General features: G+C 43.6%; 1 protein-coding gene across 3 annotated transcripts in view; it reads right to left on the bottom strand.

Annotated features, from left to right (window-relative positions):
- The window catches only part of LOC101791126 (sphingosine-1-phosphate transporter SPNS2), a 135321-nt gene that overhangs the window by 91535 nt on the left and 18915 nt on the right, over positions 1–24871 (bottom strand). For all 3 annotated transcript variants that reach the window (XR_003492749.3, XR_005260377.2, XM_027445956.3), the window contains exon 2: positions 8316–8381. Coding sequence is in view for 1 of the 3 variants with exons in the window: in XM_027445956.3 (XP_027301757.3) it covers positions 8316–8381 (66 nt within the window). In the remaining 2 variants the exon portion in view is untranslated. The remainder of the gene's footprint in view (positions 1–8315; positions 8382–24871) is intronic.

The following is a 24871-nucleotide window of genomic DNA, read 5'->3' as shown; positions in this document are numbered from 1 at the left end:
ATGTTCCACTGGAGTACTGTGAAAAGAAATCAAAGTTCAAACTGCTCTAACTGTATCGCCTCCCTAATTCACTTCCAAGCCTACCCTAATAGTAATTTATTGTAACCATCCACTTAAAATTACTTAATGTATCTCAAATAATAAAAAAAATAAAGTTATTGCAGCTTCTTATTTATTTAAGGCAACTCTTTGCAGGATTATGCTACTATTACTGTTCTCAGCTCAACACTGCTGTCCCACAACAGCATAAATCAGAATCGCCCCATCCCCAGTCCAGTGCATCTATAAAGAGCAAGGAGAATGATGCAGAAAGAGATTATGCAAAATAATTCCCATTGCTGTGAACATCAGTGCATGAAAATTGTTAAAGGAAATGGTTAAATCTGTCTAAATTTTTAATTCAGAATAACTTGATGTGTAACTGAGTGGGGGGAATAAAAGGATCAGGACTGAACATTCCCTGGAAAGATCCTTCCTGCTGAAAATGAAGACATTTCCCTGCTTGCAGCAGCAAAGAACATCAGCATGTGTGAACGCCTGCTTCCACTATTCATCCCATCAAATAACTGGTTATTTTTCCTCTGAGATTTGATTGTTAAGAACCTACACCATTCACAGTCATTTGACTAAAACTCGAAAACAACTGAAGAGAGCATTCAGCCAAAAATGTTTACGTACACTCAGATTTTTTGTGAGAACTAATGTCAAACTGGGATAAGCAATGACTGTGGTCAGTAATACTTCCCCTCTGAAAGCAGGTTCCCTGCATAATTTAAAGAGAAAATTGGTCTTTGCCATACAACCTTCTATCAGCAGATGGGAAAAATTACTGTAAATACACTATAAAAATCTGATCGTAAGGATGTACAGTGGTCTGGTACACAGCCCCAGAATTTTGAGAGCCATTAGTTTGGAGGAAAAGCCAAATGTTCAGATCATCGGGAACTCAAGACAGGACAACAGAGAAATAAAACAACCACAAGGATTGGTCCAGAACCCTAATATTTCATTCCCCCAGTACAGAAATGCCCCAATACTTCCAGAGTCTGTGAGATGCCTGCTGTGTTACATATATAACAGCAATGCACGTTGCTTCATAGCAAGCTGGCACCTCTGGTGCTCCAGAGCTCTTTCACACTGGGTCAAAACTATTTGGTTTATCCAAATGATCTCTTTTCAAATCAAATACCTCTTCTGACAACGCTTCCAACTACATGAAATTAGCTTGGAAATCTCCCAGCAGGCACAGGCCAAGCCTGACCTCTTTATCACCTGATCTGAGCCCCCCCATATGAACATAACTGCTTACATTTTTCACAACACAGCCCTGCAGAGCTCTAGGTTTGGATTCGAAGAAAATGAGAGTTCTTCAGATGTGTGCGAGGAACAACACAAAACCAAAACAATCCTAAAATAAATCTTTTAAGAGCGAAAAACATTCACGGCTCCCCTGGGATGAAGCACGGTAAATATACAGAATGCACTGTAAAGGTTAGGTCTATTTTCTTACCCTGAGTTCATAGAAGACCTATGTCCTCCTTCCCTCCATGTTAAGACAAAAAATCTTCCCCTCTGGGCTAACACATACCTTTACATGGCTCCATGGGAATCAGTAGCAAATATGCACAGATCCAGATCAGAGTAAAGAGGGAATACAGAGCTCCTTCTGGTTTAGATCACACAGAAACAATCCTCTGCTCACCATTCTTGAAGATCAGACTCTCAGACTCAATGAAAAGCATGCATTAAAGCTCAGCAGGTTGTCCACTTACTCGCAAAAGCTTTTAGTGTCATCACACAAGAGAAGGATAAAAAGTAAGCCAAATGTGAAGTCTTGAATACAAGTACACACCTCTCTCTTTCAGCAACTGGTAGCCACTAGATGTCTAATAACAGTAAGAAAAAAAAAAAAGAAAAAAAAACAACACAAAACCTTAAGATGATTCAAATGTTCATCTCCTTCTTTCAGAAGTCCAAAAGCAGTGTTAATGTAAATAACAAAAGGCAGCAAGTTTAGCCCTTCTGAACTATTTGGGCATGATACACGATACCTTGCAGAAGCCTGCTGCATGAGGTTGCAGAGCTGGTATTAAGAGGAGGCTGGTTAAAAGCACTGCACAATCCCAGCAAAAAATCCTTCTTCCAGCATAAAGAGCTAGAATGAAGTTCTGAGGTTTGAGGAACATCTGCAGGGGGAGATGAGCTGGCTATGTTAAGAACTATGAGAAATTCGGGTGGAATGATAACTACTTCTCTAAAATCTGTGGGAAATCTCTCCCCTCAAACTTATAATAAATTACAGAAATGAACACAGCTTTGGCAAGAGGTGCTGGAACTACAGCCTGAGGGGAAATAGGCCAGTATCTGCTTAAAGAACAGGCACGCCACAGGCAGCACAAGTGCAAGTGTCTCTTGCAACACCAGCTCAGGTACCTGCCCTGGCTGAAAGGCCAACAGCTAGGGCAAACCTTCCTTCTGCAGAGGAAGGCGGGACAGGGAAATGAATTGTTATGTTGTGTTAGCGGTCATGTAGCGCCATAAAATCAGGACGTTAATGAAGACAAGCCAGTCTGGAGAGTTCCCCTGTTCTAGGAGCCTGCACTCAGTTGCTGACACATACAATAAAAAGACAAAGTGCAACCCTGGCTCAAGTATTTACCTCCTGTTAGCAGCAGCCAAGGACATTTTCCCCTCCCTGTCCCTCTCCCCCCAGCAAAGATTATTTACTTTGCAATATAGGGCTGTCTAGCCATCGCTCCCATTGTAAGCAGCATTTTTATAGCCTGGTCCTCGGTGTACACGGGACTGGGCTAGGACACAAACACATTTTCCCATAACCTGCTCACTGATTCAAGATAATACTTTCATTCTTGATTGCAAAGAGATTTCCAAATACGTTTAAGTGCTTTCATGAATCAGACCTTCAGACTGCCCAGACTTCTTGGCGTGTCGGACACCATCCTAGCACACAGGACAAAAGGCCTGCCAGAATGTGTAAAGGACTTACGCGGGCAATAAGCAGGCTCTGGTCTATCTCAGGTCACCCTACCTTGGTAAATAAACAACCTGAAGAGGCACATTGTGTGAACATAGAGTCCTGCTTCTTCATCTTTATTGCTTAAAACCAACCTGTCCTATACAAACTGCCCTAATCCCTGTATTACCATCAATCTACAGAATGCTGGAGAAGTTCTGAAAAAGTTACACAAAATCAGGCAGGGCGAAATGGGGAAAGAGGCTTTACTCATTTTTATATGACTTTGAGGATCTGATTTTGGCACAAAGAGAGATCCACCCTGTCCTGGCATTCAGAGCTCCAGAGCCCCAGTGGGGTAATGTGGACGTAAGGATGCTTAGCATGGCTGGGGAAAGAGATGACAGAAGTATGAGCTGCTCTGGGTAAGGCATGGTGGTCCCAACCGTTTGCAGTCACAAGTTAAGAAGAGCAGCCACAAACCTTTCTACCTCACCTTCTGGCTTGCAATAGCACGGGACACCTGAGATAGCAGGCCCTGGGGAGTGCTCTCCTTGTGATGTGGAGAAGACATTCACTCAAAATGAAAGCTTGTGAATTTTAAATAGAAAAAAGGGAGGTGTCCAAAAGATGAGTTGCTCTGCTCTAGCAAGGGAAGAAGAACAGATAAGCATGTGCAGGAAGAAGTGAAAGATGAAGATTTGACTGAGTTATGCACAGCAGGGATGGGAAACAAGACAGCATCTATTCAGGTGGAAGCAGATGGTAGAAAAGGAAAGAAGCATGTGGCACCTACAGATCACATAACATACACATATTCAAGGTTAGCATCTCATCCAGAGGCAGTGGTCTTTGTTTGGAATACATCAAAAATGTCAGAGCAGTATCGACTGTCATCATAAGCCAATGACAAGACGCAAGTCAAAGACAGTTGAAAGAAAAACCTTCCTTCTGGTAAGTCTGGTTTATCTCATCATTCCCATACGCACTCCCCTATGTCAAGTCTCCTTCCCACTTCACAGGCCCTTGGCCTGCTTGATGCAATCACAGCACGCCAGAGCTGATAACAGCCTTGCAAGGCTGCAACCTACTGCAAGGCTAGGTTAGCTCAAACGGCAGGGCAACTCCGGCGGGTAAAAGTTTCACTTTTCAAATGAACAGAAGTTTTAGTTGCAATTGATCCTTACAAGAAAAATCAGCCCACAACGAGACTTAAGAAAGTACCTAGGCTTCCTGGGAAAACCAGGGGCTGAGAGGCATTCAGGGAAGTGCCCATCTCCTTGTGTGCAGAGACAAGTTCTTTCAGAGCTGCAGTTCCCATCCAGATCTCCACTGCCTCACATTTCCTAGCTTCTGACCCGGTGGTACGAACTTCTGCTTACCAGGATTTGCTCTAATGACATCCCTATGCTCTTCCTGACGACAACTCCTCTGAATTTTAACAAAATCCTTGCCATAACCTCTATTTGATGGCTCACAGCTTCTGCTTGCGGCAGTCCCCACTGTTTAACGTTCCTTCCCCAGAGCCTGAGCTGCCTAGGCTAGGAGACTGCAGTGCCATTAACAAGGACCAAAGCTCGGGGTCTAACCACTGCCCTGGCTGAGTGCTGTGTCCAGGAACTGGACTGCAGTTCTCATTTTGGCTCTGCCTCAGGCCTGCTGTGTGACTTTGGGCAGGACATTTCTCCCATCTGGCTTTCTTGGTTTCCATCTGTAGACCAGGGCAAGCCTCATTTTCCCTTCTATGTAAAAAATCCGGAGACATATAGAAGACAAACTGTACTGAGAGCCAGGTACTATTATTATTAGAGCTCTGGTCTGCTAAATAGACACTGGCAGGAGATGCAAAAGCAAAATAAACTCAAGGGCAAGGGAAGCAGGCAGAGCAATAAAGCACAAAAAATGAAGAAAGAAGGGAAAGAAAATTCAGTGAAAAACAGTGCAGTAATGGGCACTGCTCCTGCAGTCTAACTGCATACGGAAGCAAATGTGACATAAATAACACTATTTTGAAGCAGTTTGATAAGTCTGTTCTCCATACGCCCAGTCTTTGTGTTTTAAGAGGACTCCAGTTTTGGCAAGTCCAAATTACTGTCTCTACTCAAGTGGGCAAGGAGATGCTTCATCACCTTTTGAGATCAGTCAAGATTATCCTTTCTCCATCTGGGAAAGGCAACCAGTAAGAAAGGAAAGGAAACAATTAAGCTTGGACGCTGACCTGTAGGACCATTAAGTGCACTTAACTATTATTTATATAACTGTGCGCATGTAGAGCTTTAAAAGGGAAGAATTTAGAATCATTAAGGCATAATTGAGGCTCTGAAATCAACATAGTTATATGCCTGTTACTCTACAATGCTACCAAGCAAGCAGCAATTGTGATACATCTGTCAGTGTGTCCTTTGCTGTCATGGGATCCTTGCTACAGAGGCTACCACATTCTGCTCCTTTCCATTATGGATGAGGCTGGAGCGTCCCTGCAATTTTGCTGTGCAGGGAGTTACAGTTTCCCTGTAACCAGTTTTCATTATATCTCCTAGGCAAATATCTTGTATCTTGGGATTAATATAAGACAAGATGAAAATTCAAATTCTGCCTTGGCAATTCCTAAGAAAGCAGTCACCTTTGCTTTCCAGAGAGCAGCAGAAGCTGAGAGTGCATGAATTGGCTTTTGAATGTTTGGAGTGAGGGAGCTACGAGACCGGCTGTGCCTGCAAAGAATGGGTTATGGTATGACTGCAGGGCGATACATTGCCTTTGGTGGATTTCTTTTCCCCTTGCTGTTTGAGTTTTCTCCACCATCTCTTCCTAAAGCACTGTGAGCAGCCTTGTTTTTTTCTCAGTTAAAAGGATTTTCTTTATTATTTTTTAAAGCCTGTTTGATGAATGATATGAACTAACAGAGAATACCACATTTCACTCCCCCTCATTAACATTGTAAATTAATTTAGGACTCATTGAGATGCAGGATTAACAACCTGAAGACTAATCTACTCTTTATTCAGAGGACATATTCAGGATGAGCAGTCTTTCGTCTCATATCACTCAATTAGTTAGCAGGACCGTCTCCTGGGAGTAAGATGATATTTCTGACTCTCTGCTTGGAAAAGAACTGTTCAAGGTTAAGACAGAGATCTGGGAGACTTCAGTTCTGGTCCCAGCTCAACTGCAGGCTTCCTTTACAACCTTGTCCAAACACTTTAACACTCTGCATCCATTTCCCTCAGTCTGCATACTTAGAGAGGTCAGACTTGGAGAACAGTTGCAAGATTTTAGGTAGTGTTTACAGCAGTTTAGGCCAGCGTGTTTTATTCTGCCAGCGTTAAGGATACATGGGCCATGGGCCAGCTGCCAGGCAGAAATTTGTTAAGCTGAAGTAATACATTTAATAAGTTTTCAGTTATGTGCCCCTAACCTCACTTATGCAAAATGGTGTATTCCTTTGTGAACAGTCTTTTCCTTGGATTGTGATGGCACTGTGATTAATACATCAGTATCTACAGAGCAGGGGCAAAGTCAAGTCCTCTGTTTTCAGATCAGCAAAAAACAAGAGAAAACGTTGCTTTTCTTAAAGCAATATTTATTGATTACAAAAATCATGACACACTCAGCAGCACTCTTGCAATATCTCAATGATGCTGTTTTCAGATGCCCTGTACATTTGCTAGAGAAATAAATAACACATCTTGCAATTAACAAATGGAATGCCCCATTGGAGGTTAGCTCTTGCTTGCTGTCAGTAAATCATCTACAGAGGGATTTCATCCACTGAGAGGAATGAAGATTATATATGTGCTTTGGCAAGTGCCATTTTCCACCAGAATATTTTGTTGAAGGCACTTCATGTCTAATGATACATTGAGGATCTGTTCCTCTGAGCACGATAAATAAAAACAAATAATTGCTGTAGAAAAGAGCCTGACAGACACCCAGTGCCACTTTGGGCATAACTGATTGATTCTCCTTATAATCAGTTACACTTGTAAAGCTCAGGCCTTCTGTTCTGGACGCGTGCTGCATACACCAGCTTAGCTGGACTCTGCTGTCCCCTGAGTATTTTTAAAGCCCTAATATGGACTACTAATAATTGTTTGTATTGCAACACTACCAAGAAGCTCTAACCACAGATGAGGAACCTGCTATGATATGGGCTGTAGAAAATAACAAGGAGGAAATGTTGCAGTGATTCAAATAGCCTGAAACCTATGGCCAATTGATGGAGCTCCAGAACATTCTCACCTCTAGTGTAATCATGAAGAGTGAATCATTTTATACACCTTTTTGTTGGCTATGGTTCCATGCACAAGATCCTGGTGGGCATTTGGTAATCACTGTGAAAAAATGGATTGGAAAAGCATCTTTCTGCCCCGCTATTTTTAACCCTAATCAAATTCGAACTTTTTCAGAGATACAATTGTTCCAGGGTGGTTTCCTCAGGCAGAGGACAATGGCAGGACAACCACAGCATCACATTTCTACAACTCCAACTAATAATTCTGTCAGAAGCTTCTAAACCGGACTGTTCTTCTCCTTAAAATACTGCATTTGCTGTGTGGCTAGTCCTTTCAACTCTCCATAAGATCAAATGTGCTGTCATGAGACTGCTACTCAGTGTCATCATCTCTAGTCCTTGACAAAGCCACTCCATTAAACCACCTCTGGACCACAGGCCAGAAAAGCTGGGTTTTTCCTGGGGTTGTACAGCTCTGTCTGCAGATGTCTGCAACATTAAAAGGACAGACATCAGAATTTCAATTATCTTTCTTCCTTAAATACAGGGAGAGAAATGTCTGATGTTAATGTCACCAAAATCATAGGGGTATTTTTAATCAATGAGGTAGCATAAATGCAATGATTGTCAGCACTTCCTGCAGTTTTCATCCTTGGGTGTTTGTCCTGATGTGTTTTACATTTTTGTGTCACATTGTACTCCCAATTACTGTACATTCAGCAGATTCTCCACAGAACATATGAAGGGCATCACACCTCATACTTAGTAGTGACCTCTGTTGAGCAAGAACAACAGGATCCTGCTGTTGGGTTATCATGAGCTTTCTGATCTAGGTAGCCATCTCTTATTTGAATTTGTCATAAATAACATCATTAGGTTCCTTTGTTCTTGGCTCATTCTGCACTCATTGAGCCCTGACCTCTTGCCCACGAGCAAAACAAAACAACGCCCCCCCCAAAAAAAAACAACCCCCAACCACATCCTCATTCTTCTTCCTCGTAAGAGTGCATTTCACAGCAAACGTACCAAAGACCTTAAGTGAAGAAATCTGAAAGCACCCTTCTGAGATGAGCAAGGTTACCAAACCAGCAAGAAAACAAATACTCTTACCTGTTTGTAGCAAGCCAGCCCCACTGTCTTTGACTCCAAAGTGCTGCTGGATGTCTAGTAACACACCTGCAAGGAAAACAGAGCAGAAACTCAATACCTTCACAGCCCTTGAAAAGCATACATCTCAAACACTTTGGGAAGCATAAGCAAAGCCTCAAATTTGAGTCCTTTTGACATACAAATTCTAAAGTTTGCACATTGGCTTATTTTCTATACACTCAATAGTTTTAAGCTACTGCAGTAACAACATAGCTCAGCAGATATAACATCATGCCAAGGGTTTGGAGATGAAATCTTTGTGCAAGCTGGTCTTTCCTTTCTTCTTAAATAAGACCAGTTTTTTCATTTGGTTTGGGGTTTCATTGTTTGTCTATTTTTGGTGCTTTTGTTTTGTTGGTTTCTACTTTTCTTTCTTTCTTTTTTTTTCCTTCAGCAACACCACTGCAGAATCCAGATCCCTTGCTTTTGTTATTTCATAGAAAGACATGGAAATTTGATTCTGCACCTTAGGTGCTTCAAATGGCTCAATAAATAAATACATTAATTAATTAAACTGAATCCAGGAAAAAGTTTTAACAAGAAAAGTTTTAACAAAAGGAGACTTAAAAAGTTTTAACAAGAGGAGAGCAAAGACGGGAGTTTATATTTAACTCATTGGGGGGGGGGGGGGGGCACATCTCATTTCCAAAACATATTCATAAAATACATTTTAAATAACTTAATAAAGGTGGGTAAGTGACTTAGCTTTAAAGGAACTGCAAAGAATGCTTTGAGCAGAGAGGTTGAACTGGATTATCTGCAGAGGTCCCTTCCAGTCCTGGTTACTCTGTGAAGCTGTGCTCTTAATCCGGTGACTGATCAGAGCACATGAGCTCCTAATGAGAACACACACACATGGCCAGAGCTGCCTCCACCACTCTGAGGTCCCTGCCCTACCTACAGCAGCATATTCCCAGCCATGCCACAATGCCAAACAGGCACACAAAACCACCAAAAGGTACCAGGAGGAGCAGCCTGGGAGGTGATAGCCTCAGAAAGAAGAATTCTTTTGGACATGCACCACAAACCAGAACAGCAAGTGCAAGGGGCTGTAACGATGCCTACACAGCGAGGGAGAGGTCTTTCTGTTCATCCCAAAGAAATTCCCTATGCTGTGACAATGGCTTTGCAGTTCTGTAGTGCTTTTCTCCAACGTACTTCACCAGCTTCAACTACTGTAGCCATAAAGGAAACACAATTAAGGCACTGAAGTGCAGCCACCCTGGCTTATACTTATAACTTCACTCCGACGGTGGAGAAGGAAGTGGGTTCTGTGGATAGGCAATGCAGCAGAACAACATAGCACCGCAATTACAAGGCCTGCATGAGCTTGGAAGGAGATCTCAGGTGATTAAGAGAGATCTGCATGTCTAATTGGCATGAATTTCCTCTTCCAAGTCTATTTTATATTCTCTTTGGACTCCAGGTGTTTTGATATGGGATTTAGAGCATTAAATTAGAGGCAGGAGCAAGCAGATGATGCAACACACCTATGGAGTGATAGGAGTTTCTCTCTGCTGTGGGAGTTCTCCTGCTCAGCAAATGGGAAGACGCTCCTCCTAAATTCACTCAGCTCTGTTTTCACCTCAGCATGGCAATGACTCACCCCAAACTTTAATAAAGCTCAGGGATACAATTAAGCAATGATAGACCAGGGGAGAACACAGCAAAATGATAGAGCTTTTGACTTTCCCTTCTGCTTTGAGGTGATGGGGAGGCAGAGGCAGCTGGATCCAGGCTCCAGACAGCGATGGTGTTGCTCCTGGAGATGTGCTGCTGGGTGTCTCACAGCTCCTGATGCAATCCAGGAAAGGGAAGCCGCCACACGTGTGACTGACAAGGCTCTGCTTGGATTAAAGTTCATGCTTACATGTCTGGAGGACCTGGAAACAGCCATGAGCAGCTAACAGCAGGCACCACTCTCCTCGAGATAGCCTCTTGGCGAGGCTGAGAGCCATTTGGGATGTCTGTCTGATTACATGGCACACGCTAGGGCTATCACCTATTATTTCCTCAACCACACTTGGCATTCTCAGGACGGAACAAAGATACAGGAAACGTGGTGCCAGCTTCCCAAAGCACCCCGCCAGCTGAACCAGCCATTATTAATGCTGATGTGGAGCTTGGAGAGACGAAACCCAGGCAGCACCTGACCTGGAGTGCTGATCGAGATGGGCACAGAGACAGGATTGGAAACCCTGAGCGATGACTACAACTGCCTGTGGGTTTAGATCCTCCAGCCCTATCCAAGTTAATAGATAGGTTACTAGGCCCCAGTATGGGCCTGCTCTGGTGTCTGAGCACCTGACAAAGACATGTGGGATTTTTGTGGGCACTGGCCATGAGGAGGACTTTTAAGAGCAATTTGGAGGATAAAAGGTCGTTGGGTGTGGAGTGTTAGATAGGAATGTCAAGTAAATGGGGAAGAGGAATGTGGCTGACCTCATCCACCTTCAGTGTCTGAGGGCTTCCAGGGCCCAGTACAGGATGCAGAGTGCTGTGGCCTCCTGTTCTGTAATGGTCATTTCACAAACAGTGAGCATGAAAGACCCAACTTGGAGGAATGCAGGCCCACATTTAATGGCCTAGCTTATCTCTGATTTAGAGGAAATGCTTTGGGAAAGAAGAATTTTCCTGGAAGTGCTCAGGTCGGGCTGCAAACATGGAGGTGGGTGGTGCTGATCACACGTGAGGCAAGCTCATGTCAGGACACGCTTTGTCTGCTGGCCAGAGCTACAACAAACCAAAAGCTGCAGGACTTGATGGTAATCTGCTACGGGGTAAAAAGCTGCTCTGAACAGAAGGTCACCTTAGTACAGACGTTTCTTGTGTTAGCCATCATTTACAGAACTACTCTGTAGCAGAACCAATGCAAAGAGTGCCTTGGATACCCTTTATATTTAAATGAAACACAGGCTCTTAACCTAACCTTTACACATGAATAAAGAGTTGCCATGGTACGAAAGTGTTCATATGCTCAGCCACATTGAAATCACAATTTCAAAGCAAAATGACATTATAGCTTCCCTTGGGAGAGCCCTGTTTCCCACTCACCAAAACAAAACACACCCTCCTTTGATTTCCAGCTGCTTCCAAGGCAAACACAGAGTGAGGCTGTGCATGGTGTGCGAAGCTACGGGACCAAAGCTACAGGTTTCGGCTCCCTGAGACTTGCCTCTATAACTCAATGGGTGTCCTTTGAGCAGTGCTTGTGTGCTGCAGTCCCACTGGCCAGTATACTTATGGAAAAAAGCACAAACACTTAAAATGGTACCTTTTAATGGGGAAAAGTTATGTGTCTGAAAGGAACCAGCATGCTGCTTTCCCCGGGAAGCAGCTGGGCACTGACACACTCGCACCCTCTCCTTGCCCCGGTGCAGCCCTGGCCTTGCACCTCTCTTTGGGGAAGCCTCAGAGAACATGGAGGAGAACCCAGCCTCACTCTCTTGGCTCCCAAAGAGAGCAGACTGTACCAACAAGTATTTTTCCTCCATTCCCTGGTGCACCTGCCTCTCCTTACCAAGGCGTTTTCCTTCCCAGGTGATGCTCCCTGGTTCTGGGGCCAGCTCCCTTAGGTGGAGGCAGCCGGGCAGGGATGGCCAAGCCCTGGCCTCCTAGCCATTAAACACAAGCCACCTCGTTACCATCAGGCTCTCCTTCTTGCCTGCAGCCATGTTCAACCTGCTTCAAATAATGCATTAAGCAGACAGAGGAGTGGTGCACACACCTGTCTGTTCAGAGACATGTGAAAAGATTAGGTGGGGAGAAGTTTATTCTGAGGTCTCTGTGATTATATCTTCTCTGCAACCCCAAGGTGTGACTGCAGTTCACACACACATCCCTAAGCTTCAAACGAGCTGGCTACAGCTCAGCCACCCACTAGCTATTAAATGCAGGCTTCACAATTTGGACCCTATTTAAATACTCAGCTGCAGAACAACACGGTGGTAGCCCCGCTGATATTTGTACCACAAGATAAATTCCCACTGCTACAGAACTCGCAAGTCGAGAACTGAACTGTGGTACCACCTTCTTTGGACTGCCATGAAAGCATTCCCTGTCTGCATGCAAAAGAAGCGGGGCTGCTGCTTAGGTATTGCTAAATGAGTGGTGATGTCCTGCTCGAAAACATCGGCAGGAGCTTCCTCAGGACATACACACAGACTTGCCTTCTGCAAAACTCATTTCCACCGTTGCAGGACATGACAGTGTGCATTGATGAAACAGCCCTCTTTGATTTTGAAATAACATTGCAGAATTAGGAGAAAAGCAGACAAACAAAACAAACCCAGCAACATGACAAATCAAAACAAGGATTTCCTAAGATCTGTTCACGCTGACAGGCAAGAAACTCCTGACCTAGAAAGCACTGGAATAAACTGCCAGCACCCACAGTGGCGTGCTTAGGAAGGGGTTTCCCTGAGCAATAGAGGCGCTGTGAGGAGGCAACGCCAGCACAGCAGCTCGAGCCAAAGCTCTGAGCCAGCCAGGGTCTCCAGGCCCAACGCTGCCGTCACTTACAGGCCGTGAAGCTGCTGTTAACAAATCTTCTAACAAAACCCAGTCCAAGGAAGTGTTCAATAAGAGTTCAAAGCCTCCACGGACACTGAGCGCCCCAGGGTGGGAGAGGCCACCCCTCCTGCATGCTCCCAAAGGTGACTGGGTGAAGGCCCCACACGGATCTGGGTCTGAAATGTGGTCAGAACCACAGGGATGTGCACCCGGAGCTCTGGCACACAAGAGGACTTACTGGTTTTCCCCTACAGCATCTTCAGTGGGCTTTCACAAGAGAAGAGGTGCTGCACACTCTGCTAAGCACACTGTTGCTTGGGAAATGAAACAAAACTTTCTGTCTGCTTTGTACTGCCATTCCTATTCTGAATAGAAAAACAACGCTACCCTCGGAGACTTGTACCACCTGTCACACCCACTTTTTCCATTCAATGTTTTTATCATTATTGTAATATCAGTGGGGAAGTATCTGAGCTGTTCATTCATTCCCAAAGGCTATTGGCTTACCTGCATGGTATGTAACAAGTAATTAAGCTTTAGGAAAAAAAAATATATAATCAGGAATGCAATTAGCCAAGGGCTTAGAGAAGAAAAGATATTAAAAGACAACAACAAAAACACTTCTCTCTCTCTGGCAGAGAGTAAGTAGTAATAAACGATTGTTTCCCTAATATAGCCAGAAATCCACTGTAATGTTGTATGCAAAGTCTTAGCACAGAATTGCCTGCAAGAGTGGGAGGGGATATAAAAAAAAATTCATCAGGTGTAGAATCGATTAGCACAAGGCATCATTAACACAGGGTCAGGGCGTCCAGGGTCAGGGCAGCACAGGACAGCTAGTCCTGTTCAGATTAAAAACAAAAAAATCAAAACAAAACAAGTAGGACTTTGAATGCAACCGTGGCTGCCAAATGCTGGGTGCCTCAGTGGCAAAACCACACCCAAATCAAATCCCTCATCTCCCTAATTACAGTGTAGGCCTGTTCCCAGGACTATGGCTGGGAAGGAAGCCCTTGTCAAATGGAGAACATGGAATCCTCAGCCGACAGGGGTCCAGGAGCTTAAGTAAATTCTAGAACATGGAAGAATTTCTTCTTGCGATCCAATACAACGACAGCTCTCACCAGTAAAACTACAAAAGGAAACGGGTCACATCTGGGACTGAACTCGCCGTGTCCCTTTGCTCTCCTTTCCTCCCCGCCATAGAGCTCCCAGAGAGATCCTTAATTTCCCCCCTGCCTCGTCTCACTTTCAGACTCCTGCCTTAGCCTATCTGAACCAGCCTTGCAATTCCCACAAGCCCAGGAAAGACTTCAATTAGAGATAAATTACATGATTTGGCTAAAAAGACAGGCTAAAATGAACTGGCACCTAGACCTGGGCTTAAAAACAAACTTGTTTGTTGAGGCTTGGAATGATTCCTTATGTGGAACAGTAAAAATCAGAAGCTGTAACTTCAAACAACAAACAGAAACATAACTAGTCACCGAGGTTTGCATTAGTCATCTGAGATGACAGAAATCATTAGCAGCTTTCAGACGAAGCTGGCCAGACCTTTCTCCCATACCCATCTTCTCTATCAGCACTCAGTTCAGACGCCTTTTGTAGTTTTTTAATGCATACAGACAAAGTGAGACACACTTTGCACAGTGATACTTCTGCTCTAACATAGAAAGAAACAAAATCTTTACTGATGGAAAAGGCTACAGGCTTCACAAATCTCCAAATGAAACAGCAGACCCTCAATAAAATAAGGACATTTTTGTCCCAATTATTCAAATCTTGGAAAATACAGAGACTCCCCCCATTCATACTCTCTGTAGGCACACTATGGCAGAAAAAGGTGGACCTGCCACCCAAAACGCTCGTTGTCTTCTGGCTTTCTAATCTTTACTGAAGACTAAGCAGCCTAGCTAATTCGTGCAAAGAAACATATCTCCGAGACTTTGTGTATGAGCTAATTAAAATAAACAAAAACAGTATAGCTAATGATAGAGCAAATGAAGCACATACGAATGCAGCCGGTGACTCACCGCCCCCTTGTTTGCTTTGTTGGAAAGCTCAGCGTATCACCGTAGCGGAGTGACAGTGAGTCAGGAACCTGGCATGAGCCGCAAATGAAAATAGGCATCTACAAAACCTCTCTTTGGATAGATTTTGGAGATTTTTGTTGGCTTTGGATGGATGTGGTTATGGACTTCACAGCTCCGATCTCATGGTTTTCTGGCTAGCCAAAATCTACAAAAGAGTCATTCACTATTTCTTCTGGAGATACCGTGCAATGGTTAGGCTCTTGTTCTAATCAATTTGATGCCTTTACTGTCACATCCTCTTGCTTATATTTTAACCAAATACATTTGAAGCATATTGCCACACCTTACTGACAACATAATATCGCTTACCTAGTGAATAGGTACTGCTGTTTACTGGTAAAATATTACTGCTTTGGAACCAGCTGAGGTACATGCAAATATTGCAACAGTACTAAGCTGCACACTAATGGTGTGCATGACATGAGCTAATCGTTCTCGACCTAATTCTGTGCAAGCACAACCTCTATGTGGTCAGTTTGCTGCCTGCCTCGTTCCCCAGCCGTTATCTCAGCCTCTCACACAGCCCCACATGCGGGGTGGGAACAGGAAGCCCACCCAAAGCTTGTGCTATCCCGTGCACCTTCTGGGTGCATGCAGCTCTTCCTCTGGGGCTGGCAGTAAATCATGTCATTATAATAAAATTCAAAAAGTTTGATAAAGTTATTTAAAGAAAAAAAATGCCGTTTTCAAGGTTAGGAAGGCTAACAGAAGAAAGCCCCTGTGCTCTCTGTCACTGACTCCAGGCAGTGAGGGGTTTTTACCCACTCCCTCCCCTCTAAGGCCTCACGCTTTTGTAACAAGGAAGACTGAGATGTGAGTGAGCAACTGGGGTAATTAGTGACTTGTGATTTACAGCAGATGACAGCTAATTTCTCCAGTTAAGAAGATTTCTATCAAATCCGCAAAAATATGCGCTCAGATCGGACGTATTTCCAAGTGACTACATCTCATTTCTCGTTTGCATTTCGCTTCTCTTTAGCGATGCCTCAGAGCTATTTTGGAACATCGCAAGCTGTCCAGGGCGTGCTGGCGTAATGGTATGAAGCCGCAAGGGGCTTCCCAGCCTTTTCACTGCAGAGAGGGATATTTTTTTATAAAACATGGAGGAGATTCCAGATGCAGAGGTATCCTGCACCAAGTGGCCCGCAGAAGAGCAGCAAGGCGTTAAAGCCACCAGGCACAACAGCAAACATGTTCCAAGCAGGTTTCTGCCGTGCAGAACCACCACTGTTTAAAAGTGAATGCGTGATACGTCTGCTGCCACAGTCCTGGGGTAATAACGAGGGCTGGTAATCAGCTTGGCATCAGCACGAGGGGGATACAAGCACATCTCCAGTGCTCCTGCCAAACTGCACCCGAATTTGAAGAAGTGGCTTTTTAGTGTTAGTTCATGTCCACTGCACAAATCTCCCTCTGTGACCTCGATCTGGATAGGATCACAAGGCTTTAAGTGCAAAAGGAAGAAAAGCTGGAATTGCCTATAGCATATCCTCCACTGCTAAAACACCAATGCCAACTTGGCGCTGCAGCCCACTTCTAAGAAGACAGGAAACATGTGAAAATACCCTGCTGTTTCAAGTAGCTACCTAAATCTTCCCGCTGTAACTTGCAGATGAAAAAGCTTTTGACTGGAGATACAAGTATCTCCCCTACCTTTAGTAATCCCAGAATAGCTCTTAGTGTTAAATGCTTTAAATATCTTAGAGACACTGCTGCTGAACATGGCAAATAGGCTTAGGAGTCTGTCATCCTGCATAAAGAAAGGAGGATAAAGCTGCTCCAAGTCCACCTTTGCCAGCTGCTCTCTTGTACCCCCCCCACACACACCGTTTTCCCTGCTCTCTCTTGAGCACGATAACCAGAACCCTAGGTCTCCTCACCCACCTTCTGATCATCCCCCATCCTCTTCCTCCTTCCCCCTCCCTGTTCTTGTATTCGCTTGGTGCTCTCCCATCACACTGATCTAAGCAGGAATCCTAGTGCACGGTGCATCGATGTATAGCACACAATGTCAATAAATCCAAAGGTCCTGTTTTGAGGAGCTCTTTTCATATCCACACATGACCTGAGGGAAACATTTTTCTTGCAAATGAGACTTGAAAGTATGTTACTACACACTGCCAAAGCAGTCTCCTGGAGTTGCTTTGTGCTTTTTCCGTAGCTATTTAAAGCAGCCTTCACTGTGCTCTAATCGGGTGCAGTCCTTTAATCACAGGCATTTTTTAATCTGTGAATGGGCAGAAAAGCTCTTCTGCCAACTTCAGCATCACCCATTGACTGAAAACATCCCTCCCTGGGCACGAAGCAACACAACGCTCCTCACGTGCACGCACACGTGTGCACGCACCTCCCACACTAAGAACACACATTCAGCATTTGTATTTCTCTCTGGGCACTGGTCAAGCTGTGCTAGGAAATGACTGAGCATGGTGCTGCGCTAGTTACCCTAACCCCAACGTCTTGTAATTCATCTAGCTGACAAGGTGAGTGGTTTTGTTCAGTGAATTAGCACTGCACGCGGGGATTTCAAAGATTATTCGTGTGGAGCACAAAAGCTCGTTAAGGAAGCCAGGGCTCACCCACAGTACTGTTAAGTAAAAGATAAAAGGAACCAGCTTTGGCGTTATCATAGGAGGTATTTAAATACATCACCCTGCCTTCTTAAGCATGACCTATTAAAAACCTACTGTGCTCTACTACGTCTGATAGCCAATACGGCAGCAAAAGCTGTATGTAAAACCTTCTATCTGCATGGGGGCATGCGGTTAGATGAGAGCAACGTGTACTAAAATCTAAAATGAGCACGAGGGCTGGGGCTTCTCTATAATTGGAATAGGTCATTCGTGTAGCCACGCAACGGCAGTGACACCAGGAAATCCTCACAGCACAAACAGGGGTTGCCTCGGAGTGTTTTATGCAGGGTGAGCTACAACAATTTCTGAAGCTCTCCCTCCACTGCTGTGACTTTGGTTTTTCTGAGCTGCATCAGCACAGGACCTCTACCAAAGGGCTCTGGTAACAGGACAGGGACGTGCACTGCTCACACACCCATGTTCGCAAAACCTGAGCTCAGCCCATGCTGAAGAGCCAGGGCAGCTCTGCTCCCGGTCCTGACACTACATCGCTATTTAACCTTGGGTGAGTTATTTGATCCCGCAGAGGTTCTGAGTCCACATTAGTCAAATGAAGATAATAACAATAATCATGTCTGTCACAGATACAGGAGGGCTTGGTTATTACGCTCTTGTGAAGTGCTTAGAAGAGCCCCAGATGAAAGGCAAATTAGTAGAAGGAAGATTAATTATAAGACATGTGCATCCCAAATAAAAAACAGACAGGGACATTTTTGCTGTTGCTGTTATTAGAAGTGAGAGGCTCTCTGATTTAGGGTAGCTTTTATTTCTGTGATGGGAAAGCAGATCCATTTTAACCACTTTCCTCGTTCAAACTTTATTTGTAGATTGTGGGTAGGTGATAAAGGCTACTCAGCCTCTGATATTGCAATCACAAAGGCCTTTGATCAAAGGTCTGATTTCACAGTGCCTGCTGTCTGTGATACCACAGTGCTGATGGGCCTGCCTCTCTTTTAACGGCTGCAAGGCAAAACAAGGAATCAAAAATTTACTGCCATGCCGAAGGAAAGACCAGGGTGGAAGGAAAGGAAACATTTCCCGTGGATAAACCACTACAGCACGCTTCCTTCTTTGTGGGAGGTGAACCCCAGTTCTTCCTGCAGCATGCCAGGACGTAGCTGAGCCTTGGATGCTGCTAAATTCCACCTCAACATCGCCCAGTGACAGACCCAGCTCTGCCTGACTTCCTTGCAAGAATTTCAGAGATACCAAATTTCACGAACTATCCCTTGGGACATTCAGTAATGAATTTCTTAAAAAATATATGAGTACAGAAATTCAGAAAAAAAATATTAATAATTGTACATTCTCTCCAGGACACAGGAAAACCTTTCCTTCACCTCGCACAGAGGTGTCTGTTTAAAAAAAGGATAGCGTTAAACCTGTCATTTTTCAAATGTCTTTCTTTCTCTCTCTCTCTTTTTTTTTTTTCTTTTTAATGGCTGCCAGCAAGTCTCCCACATTTCAATTTATGATAGTTAGCAGAGCAGGAGAAGAAAAAAAGGACATTGCCTCCACTGGTTTGGGGAGACACAGCAATACAGCTAGATAGAGAAGGAGCTTAGGTTTCCCCCCTTAACCCTAAGCAAACAATAAAAGGCTTAAATTTGTTAAGCTTCTATTCATGAACTGTCCTGAGGTATACCCCAGGACAGCCACAAGACATAGCTCATAGAAGCCCACATCTTTCCCAAAAAAGTGGTTTGGTGATGTCCCATGAGCGAATTCTTAGTAAGTTTATAGCAAAACAAACACACAAACAAACAAAAATAAGTCCCTAAAAGCAGAACTAATGATCCCTGTTTTCCTACAGCTTTATATCTCGAAGATGCATTTTCCAAGGTTTTTCAGAGGTGGTGGATGTTGAAAATCTTTTGCCCTTGTGGATTCTTTCATATCTAATAAAGGCTAAGACCATGTTACAGGGACTCTCATTTTCCTGTATCCAGATTTCTATGAAACCTCTCTCAGCATTGTACCTTTGAGAAGTCTTCCTTCTTCAAATGTGGCTGAAATGGGCCAAATGATCAAAACATTAATGGGAGAGAAAGAATAACCTGGAGAGAGTGACTTACAAAATATCCTCAGTTTAAAGGAAACTGCTTCCCTTGCAATTCGCTTCCATTTACTGGAATTGCTGTAGTTCTTTATTTTGGTCGTAGTGTTACAATTGTACTTCAGAGCAACGTTCCTGTTTCAGAATAGCTATAGGCATCTACGTTACAGATCTGAAGCCAGCCATGGAGGATATTCTTTTCTATGAAGAAGCAAATCAGCAGTATTGCCCCATTGCACCTACAAACACAGAAATTCATGCATTATCCTGTATCACTTACTGGTCTCACCTCTATTAGTCAAAGTTGTCTGTGTTTTCATAAAGAAAGACATCACACAATATAGGTGAAAAATCAAACCTTACAAGATCTCGAAGTTTTTTAGGTGGCCAGCAGACATCACTTTGGGGATATACAGTCCAGAACTCTCATTCCCGCTTTCCAGATGTTTTCATGGGTGAAGTGAAAAACTGTGAAATCTCTGGAGATAACCAAGCTTGGACACAGGTGCTGCACACAAGCAGCTAACATAAGCAGTATTTCTCCCTCCCTTCCTACCCACACCATGCTTTGGCATACTAATATCTAAGCTGCTGAAGAGATGGGGTCAGGAAGAAAATGCTTAGCTACCAATCACAATATAAAAAGAACTCCCTTTGAAGAAACAACCTGTTGGGCTCCTGTGATATACTTTCTTGCTGAATAGATAAGAAAAAGAAAAGATTCAGTTAAAATCAAAAGACAACTCAACCCTCAATCTGAACAGTAACCCATGCACTTCAATCCCTGGTATTAAAGGCACTTCTTTTAGGACATATGTCAATCCTTTTCAACATTTATTCTTTATTTAAGTGTAGGTCAGGAAATAAACCATCTTTCTTATATGTCCCTTAGAACTCTGAATAACATAGAAGGGATTAAAAAAAAAAAAAAAAAAAAAAAAGAAAAAGCTGTGCCTGTCTCTGAAGCAAAGCAGCAAATGATCCCAGTGCCATCTGATTACCGAGGGTAACTCGGGAGCTGCAATGTGCCTGTGTGGTCAGCAAAGCTACTGAGGATTCAGGAAGTAATGCAAACTCCAAGCACCAAGGCTGGTGCCATCAGATAAAAAGATTCTCAGATGAAAGAAACTCCTTGTCAAGCGTTCTGCTGTGGGGTATACATATTGCAGGTGCAGGTGCAGACTTCAGGTCTTGCATAAGCATGCCATGCCCAAAAGCTTTTATTCCTTCCGCTCGTGACGTTGGCTGGAATCTCGCTGGCTTCCAAGCCCCACATGGAGCGCGAGATACCTGCTGGGAAGCTGGGCAGAGCACCTGCAGACTGCTGCTTATGGCAGTCCCTCGGTGCTGGACCGACAGATGTTTGGTCTGGACAGAGGTACAGAACACCCCAAAGCACAGACACAGCTCACCACCAAACACGTTCCAGCACACGTGGATAGCAGGTAAATCCACAAGGACCTGACAAGAGAGATACGCCAGCTCCCGTACCGCGAGGAACTTTATTTTCAAAGAGGCAAACGCCAAGCTAGCGAGGGCGCTTTCAAGTCAGGCCAACAGGCAGGCACGATTGGCACCCAAACACCTCCGTGCAGGTCTCAGCAGGCACCCAGGTGTTCCCAGGAGGGACGCGCTTGGCCAAGGGAGCTGCAGCATTCCTCACCAATCTCCACACCGATGGGGTACCAGAAGTCATTTACTCTGTGAGCTACTCCCCACAAGGTATTGGGGAGGAGAGAAATGAAAATGAGAAAATTAATCTTTCCATTAATTTAGAAAGCTGCAATTCATGACTCACAGAAAGCTTTTATACATAAATGGCATTGTTTAAATCTTATTTGTAATTATACTTTCAGGCAGAGGCTTTCAAAGCTGCACTGAGAATATGGCAACCAGTTGTCTAATTTATTGTTATTTTAAGCAGGTGCTGTATGCCCAAATTCCCTTGGCAGATTATATCTCAGCTTAAGTGTTTTTGCTTGGGGTAATTTTCACATGTTCACGTTAGCAGCAATGAGAGGAAGGAAATCGAGCAAAAAGAACTCCATCCATGCCGTCCAATTTCTCTCTTTATGGCAAGTTAAAGGAGATTTGTGCACAACCACAAAGCTGTACCCTCACTCTGCTCTGCCTGGTTTGGCACTGAAAAGAAAGTGGAAGTGACGATGGATCCGATGCAAGTGGATTTTGGAAGGAAACAAACCAGTAGTTTTTCTTTACCAGCCAATGGATTTCTTAGAAATCTGAAAAATTGCTTTTTGCCCTTCTTCTGCCTCCTATATTAGCTGCCTGTTCATTACAACAATTAATAAGGAACAGAAACTCATAAGTAGATCACCTTGACAGTCTTGTTCATGCTTCACCAGCCTGCTGCAGTCCCCAACCACAGACCTAAACTTTGAAAGGATCAAAAATGTACAGAAAACCAGAAGTTACTGAGGGCAAAATCATTTGTGCTAATGCAAAATACACCCAGAACACCCATCTGCCTAGGAAAGAAGCTTTATTAATGCTTAGCTGGAAATACCCCAGGCATGCTTCGAAGGCACCTGGTGATCCTCAAGGAAATTGATTCAGTTTTGAGGAACTGTGACATAGCTGGTTGTTCTTGAAAAGCTGGACAGAGAACAAAAATGGTTGGAAAAGTGCCTATCACGTAGCTGCTGCTTTTTAATACCTCTCTATCACAGTGCTGCAGTGTTGCGTGAAATCTAAGACATGTAGTAAATACAAATTGGCATCTTCTTAATACATATCACTGCTAATAACCAGAAGGATCGTAGCCACCAGTTTATTCGCTACAGAAGTTGAGTTGGGAGAGAGTTGCCATCTGTCCTTTTCTCAAGGCACTGTTTTAGACAAGAGAGATTTCTACATAAAAGCATAATAAAATCCTAAAATGCTATATTTACTAGTACTGTAAGGCATGTATACACATTGAGAATATATTGTCCCCTAAATCAGTTGAACATTTTTTTTCTGCTAGAATATCTGAATCACTATCACTCCTTCTGCAGTTAAGAAGCTTGCCTTTCATGTCAACACTAATTCCCATGCAATGGATTTGATTTTGATTTTGTCTCCTGCTCATATGGCTCAGTTTGTGATGGAAGCAACTTTAGGAAATGCCAGAACTGCTCCAAGAATACTAAAACTGAAACCAAATATAGTGAGTCTTCCTTCTCTGTCAAGAAACAAGATCAGCAGTTTGATTTGTATACAACCACTGTTTAAAAATACATGTATAACCTTATGCCATCATTCCTATCAATTGTCTGCTACAGGTAAGACAAAAGAGAACTATGGAGAATGACATCTGAAAGGACATCAGAGACTGAGAGAAACCTCTTGCAAATACAATAAATGACCCGGAATTTGGGGGAAAAATATTTGCCTCCTTGTAGGTGGGGTCACAAACTGCTGGTCCCTGTCTTCTTATGTGCTACAGCCCAGAGGAGGACTGCAGAATTCAGAGGTAACAGAAGATGGCCAGCAGGTGTTAGAGATGACAGACACATTTGTCAAATGCAAACATGCTCTATCCTACTCCTACTTTCTTCCTTTCTGCATAATTTCCCAGTTTCATATTGTTATTAAGGCCACTTTATTGGTGTGGGGAGAAAGAGAATATTCACCTCAGGCAAGCCATGCTAAGATGCTGCAAAAAGAAAAGACTGCATAAAACAACTATAGACATAGAGCCTGCTGTGTGCCAGAGGCATAATACATCTCCATTCAGATGAATTGTGCAATAGAGAAGGGGAGAAAACCTGTAGAAATCGTTTTGAAAACAAAACCGAGAAGTGTTTCTGCATAGCCATCGTCAGGTTTGCCTGTCAGATCAGATGCCTTTTTTTGTGCTCCATTCGAACACAAAGAAAATGCTTGAAGAAAATTGCTGGTGCTGATATTTGCACCCTTCACATGCACAGCTGGAGTGAGATTTCTGCTGTGGTGGAGCAACAGCATGAGCAAAATAGTCCAAAAACTAAGGAGAGTTGTACGGCAAGAACTATTTAAATATATTTGATTTCCTACTCCATGCTAATAAGCCTTACACTTATATCATTTTTAAGCATGTATTTTTACATCAAGCTGTAGGGAAATGAGCCAATTAAGGGTAAAGACTATGACCTTGAAAGGAGGATTGCAGGAAGGAGGTTAATAAAGGCAGATGGAGCCCTGAGAAACCTTCACCCTGACTCAGCAATGAAAGCAGAAGCTTCACTCTCTGGAGTTGCCAGCACACATTTGACAAGTTTTAGCTTCCCATATGACAACAGCACACACTGCCCCACGCTGTGGCTTTTTTAACACTCACAGAATCAGTCCTAACTTTAAGGAGTAGGATTTCAGAATTGCCATCTCTCATCTGCTTGTTCACCCTTGTGGCATTTGGCGCTCTCCTTGCACAGCTGTTACTGCAGTTCCTGAATCCTCTAAGACTAAGCTCTTCAAAAATCTTGCGTTTGTGCAGAAAATACCCCCGCAAAAAAAGAAATAAACAGGCTCCAAAACCTAATCACGCTTCAATCGCACCAAAATGCACTTGTTTGCCATGCACTTCATGGCAAACTTGAAAGGCCTGCTCAATATCGTGGCCACAGTTGCAGCAATTATTATTATCCGTAGGGTGTATGTTTCTGATAGACTGCATCAGAGCTGCCCCTCCTCTTTTTATTTAATTTTTACAAATGAAACAGTGATTCCTAGCACAGTTAGCACAGACATAACACAACCAGGCCACTGATTAAGATAGAGGCCAACAAAAGGAGTATGCAAGAAAACAATGTATTGCTTCTGTCATTCTGACAGGTATTTTGACCAGGCAACACCCCTTCTTTGTCATAAAACTGGTAAGAAACAAGCCCTGCTTCCGTAAAGACAAAAAAATATATATATCTAACTTTTGCTTTGCTACCAAAATAATACTATGGCTATCTGATTAAGGGATGAGTCGTCTGTTTGTGTTGGTTTTTTTTTGTTTGTTTGTTTTTGCTGCCTTCTGCCTCCCACAAAAGTTCAATTGCTTCATCTTTCTTATGTGATGAGCGCAGTGTCCCAGTCCCCTGCTTACTCCCATCTGCACACCCTGCTGTGCCTACCTGCTCCTGCTCCACCTGCCAAAACAGCCACTGGTGTGGCCATGGCCACAGCTACAGGAGAGGAAAAGCACCTGGAAGGCAAAGCGCTGGTGATGTATGTATGGTTTATTTTACTTTC

The sequence above is a fragment of the Anas platyrhynchos genome, chromosome 20, assembly GCF_047663525.1.
Source record: "Anas platyrhynchos isolate ZD024472 breed Pekin duck chromosome 20, IASCAAS_PekinDuck_T2T, whole genome shotgun sequence".
Taxonomy (NCBI): Eukaryota; Metazoa; Chordata; class Aves; order Anseriformes; family Anatidae; genus Anas; species Anas platyrhynchos.
The sequence above is the reverse complement of the archived record's forward strand: the minus strand, read 5'-3'. Positions and strand labels throughout refer to the sequence as shown.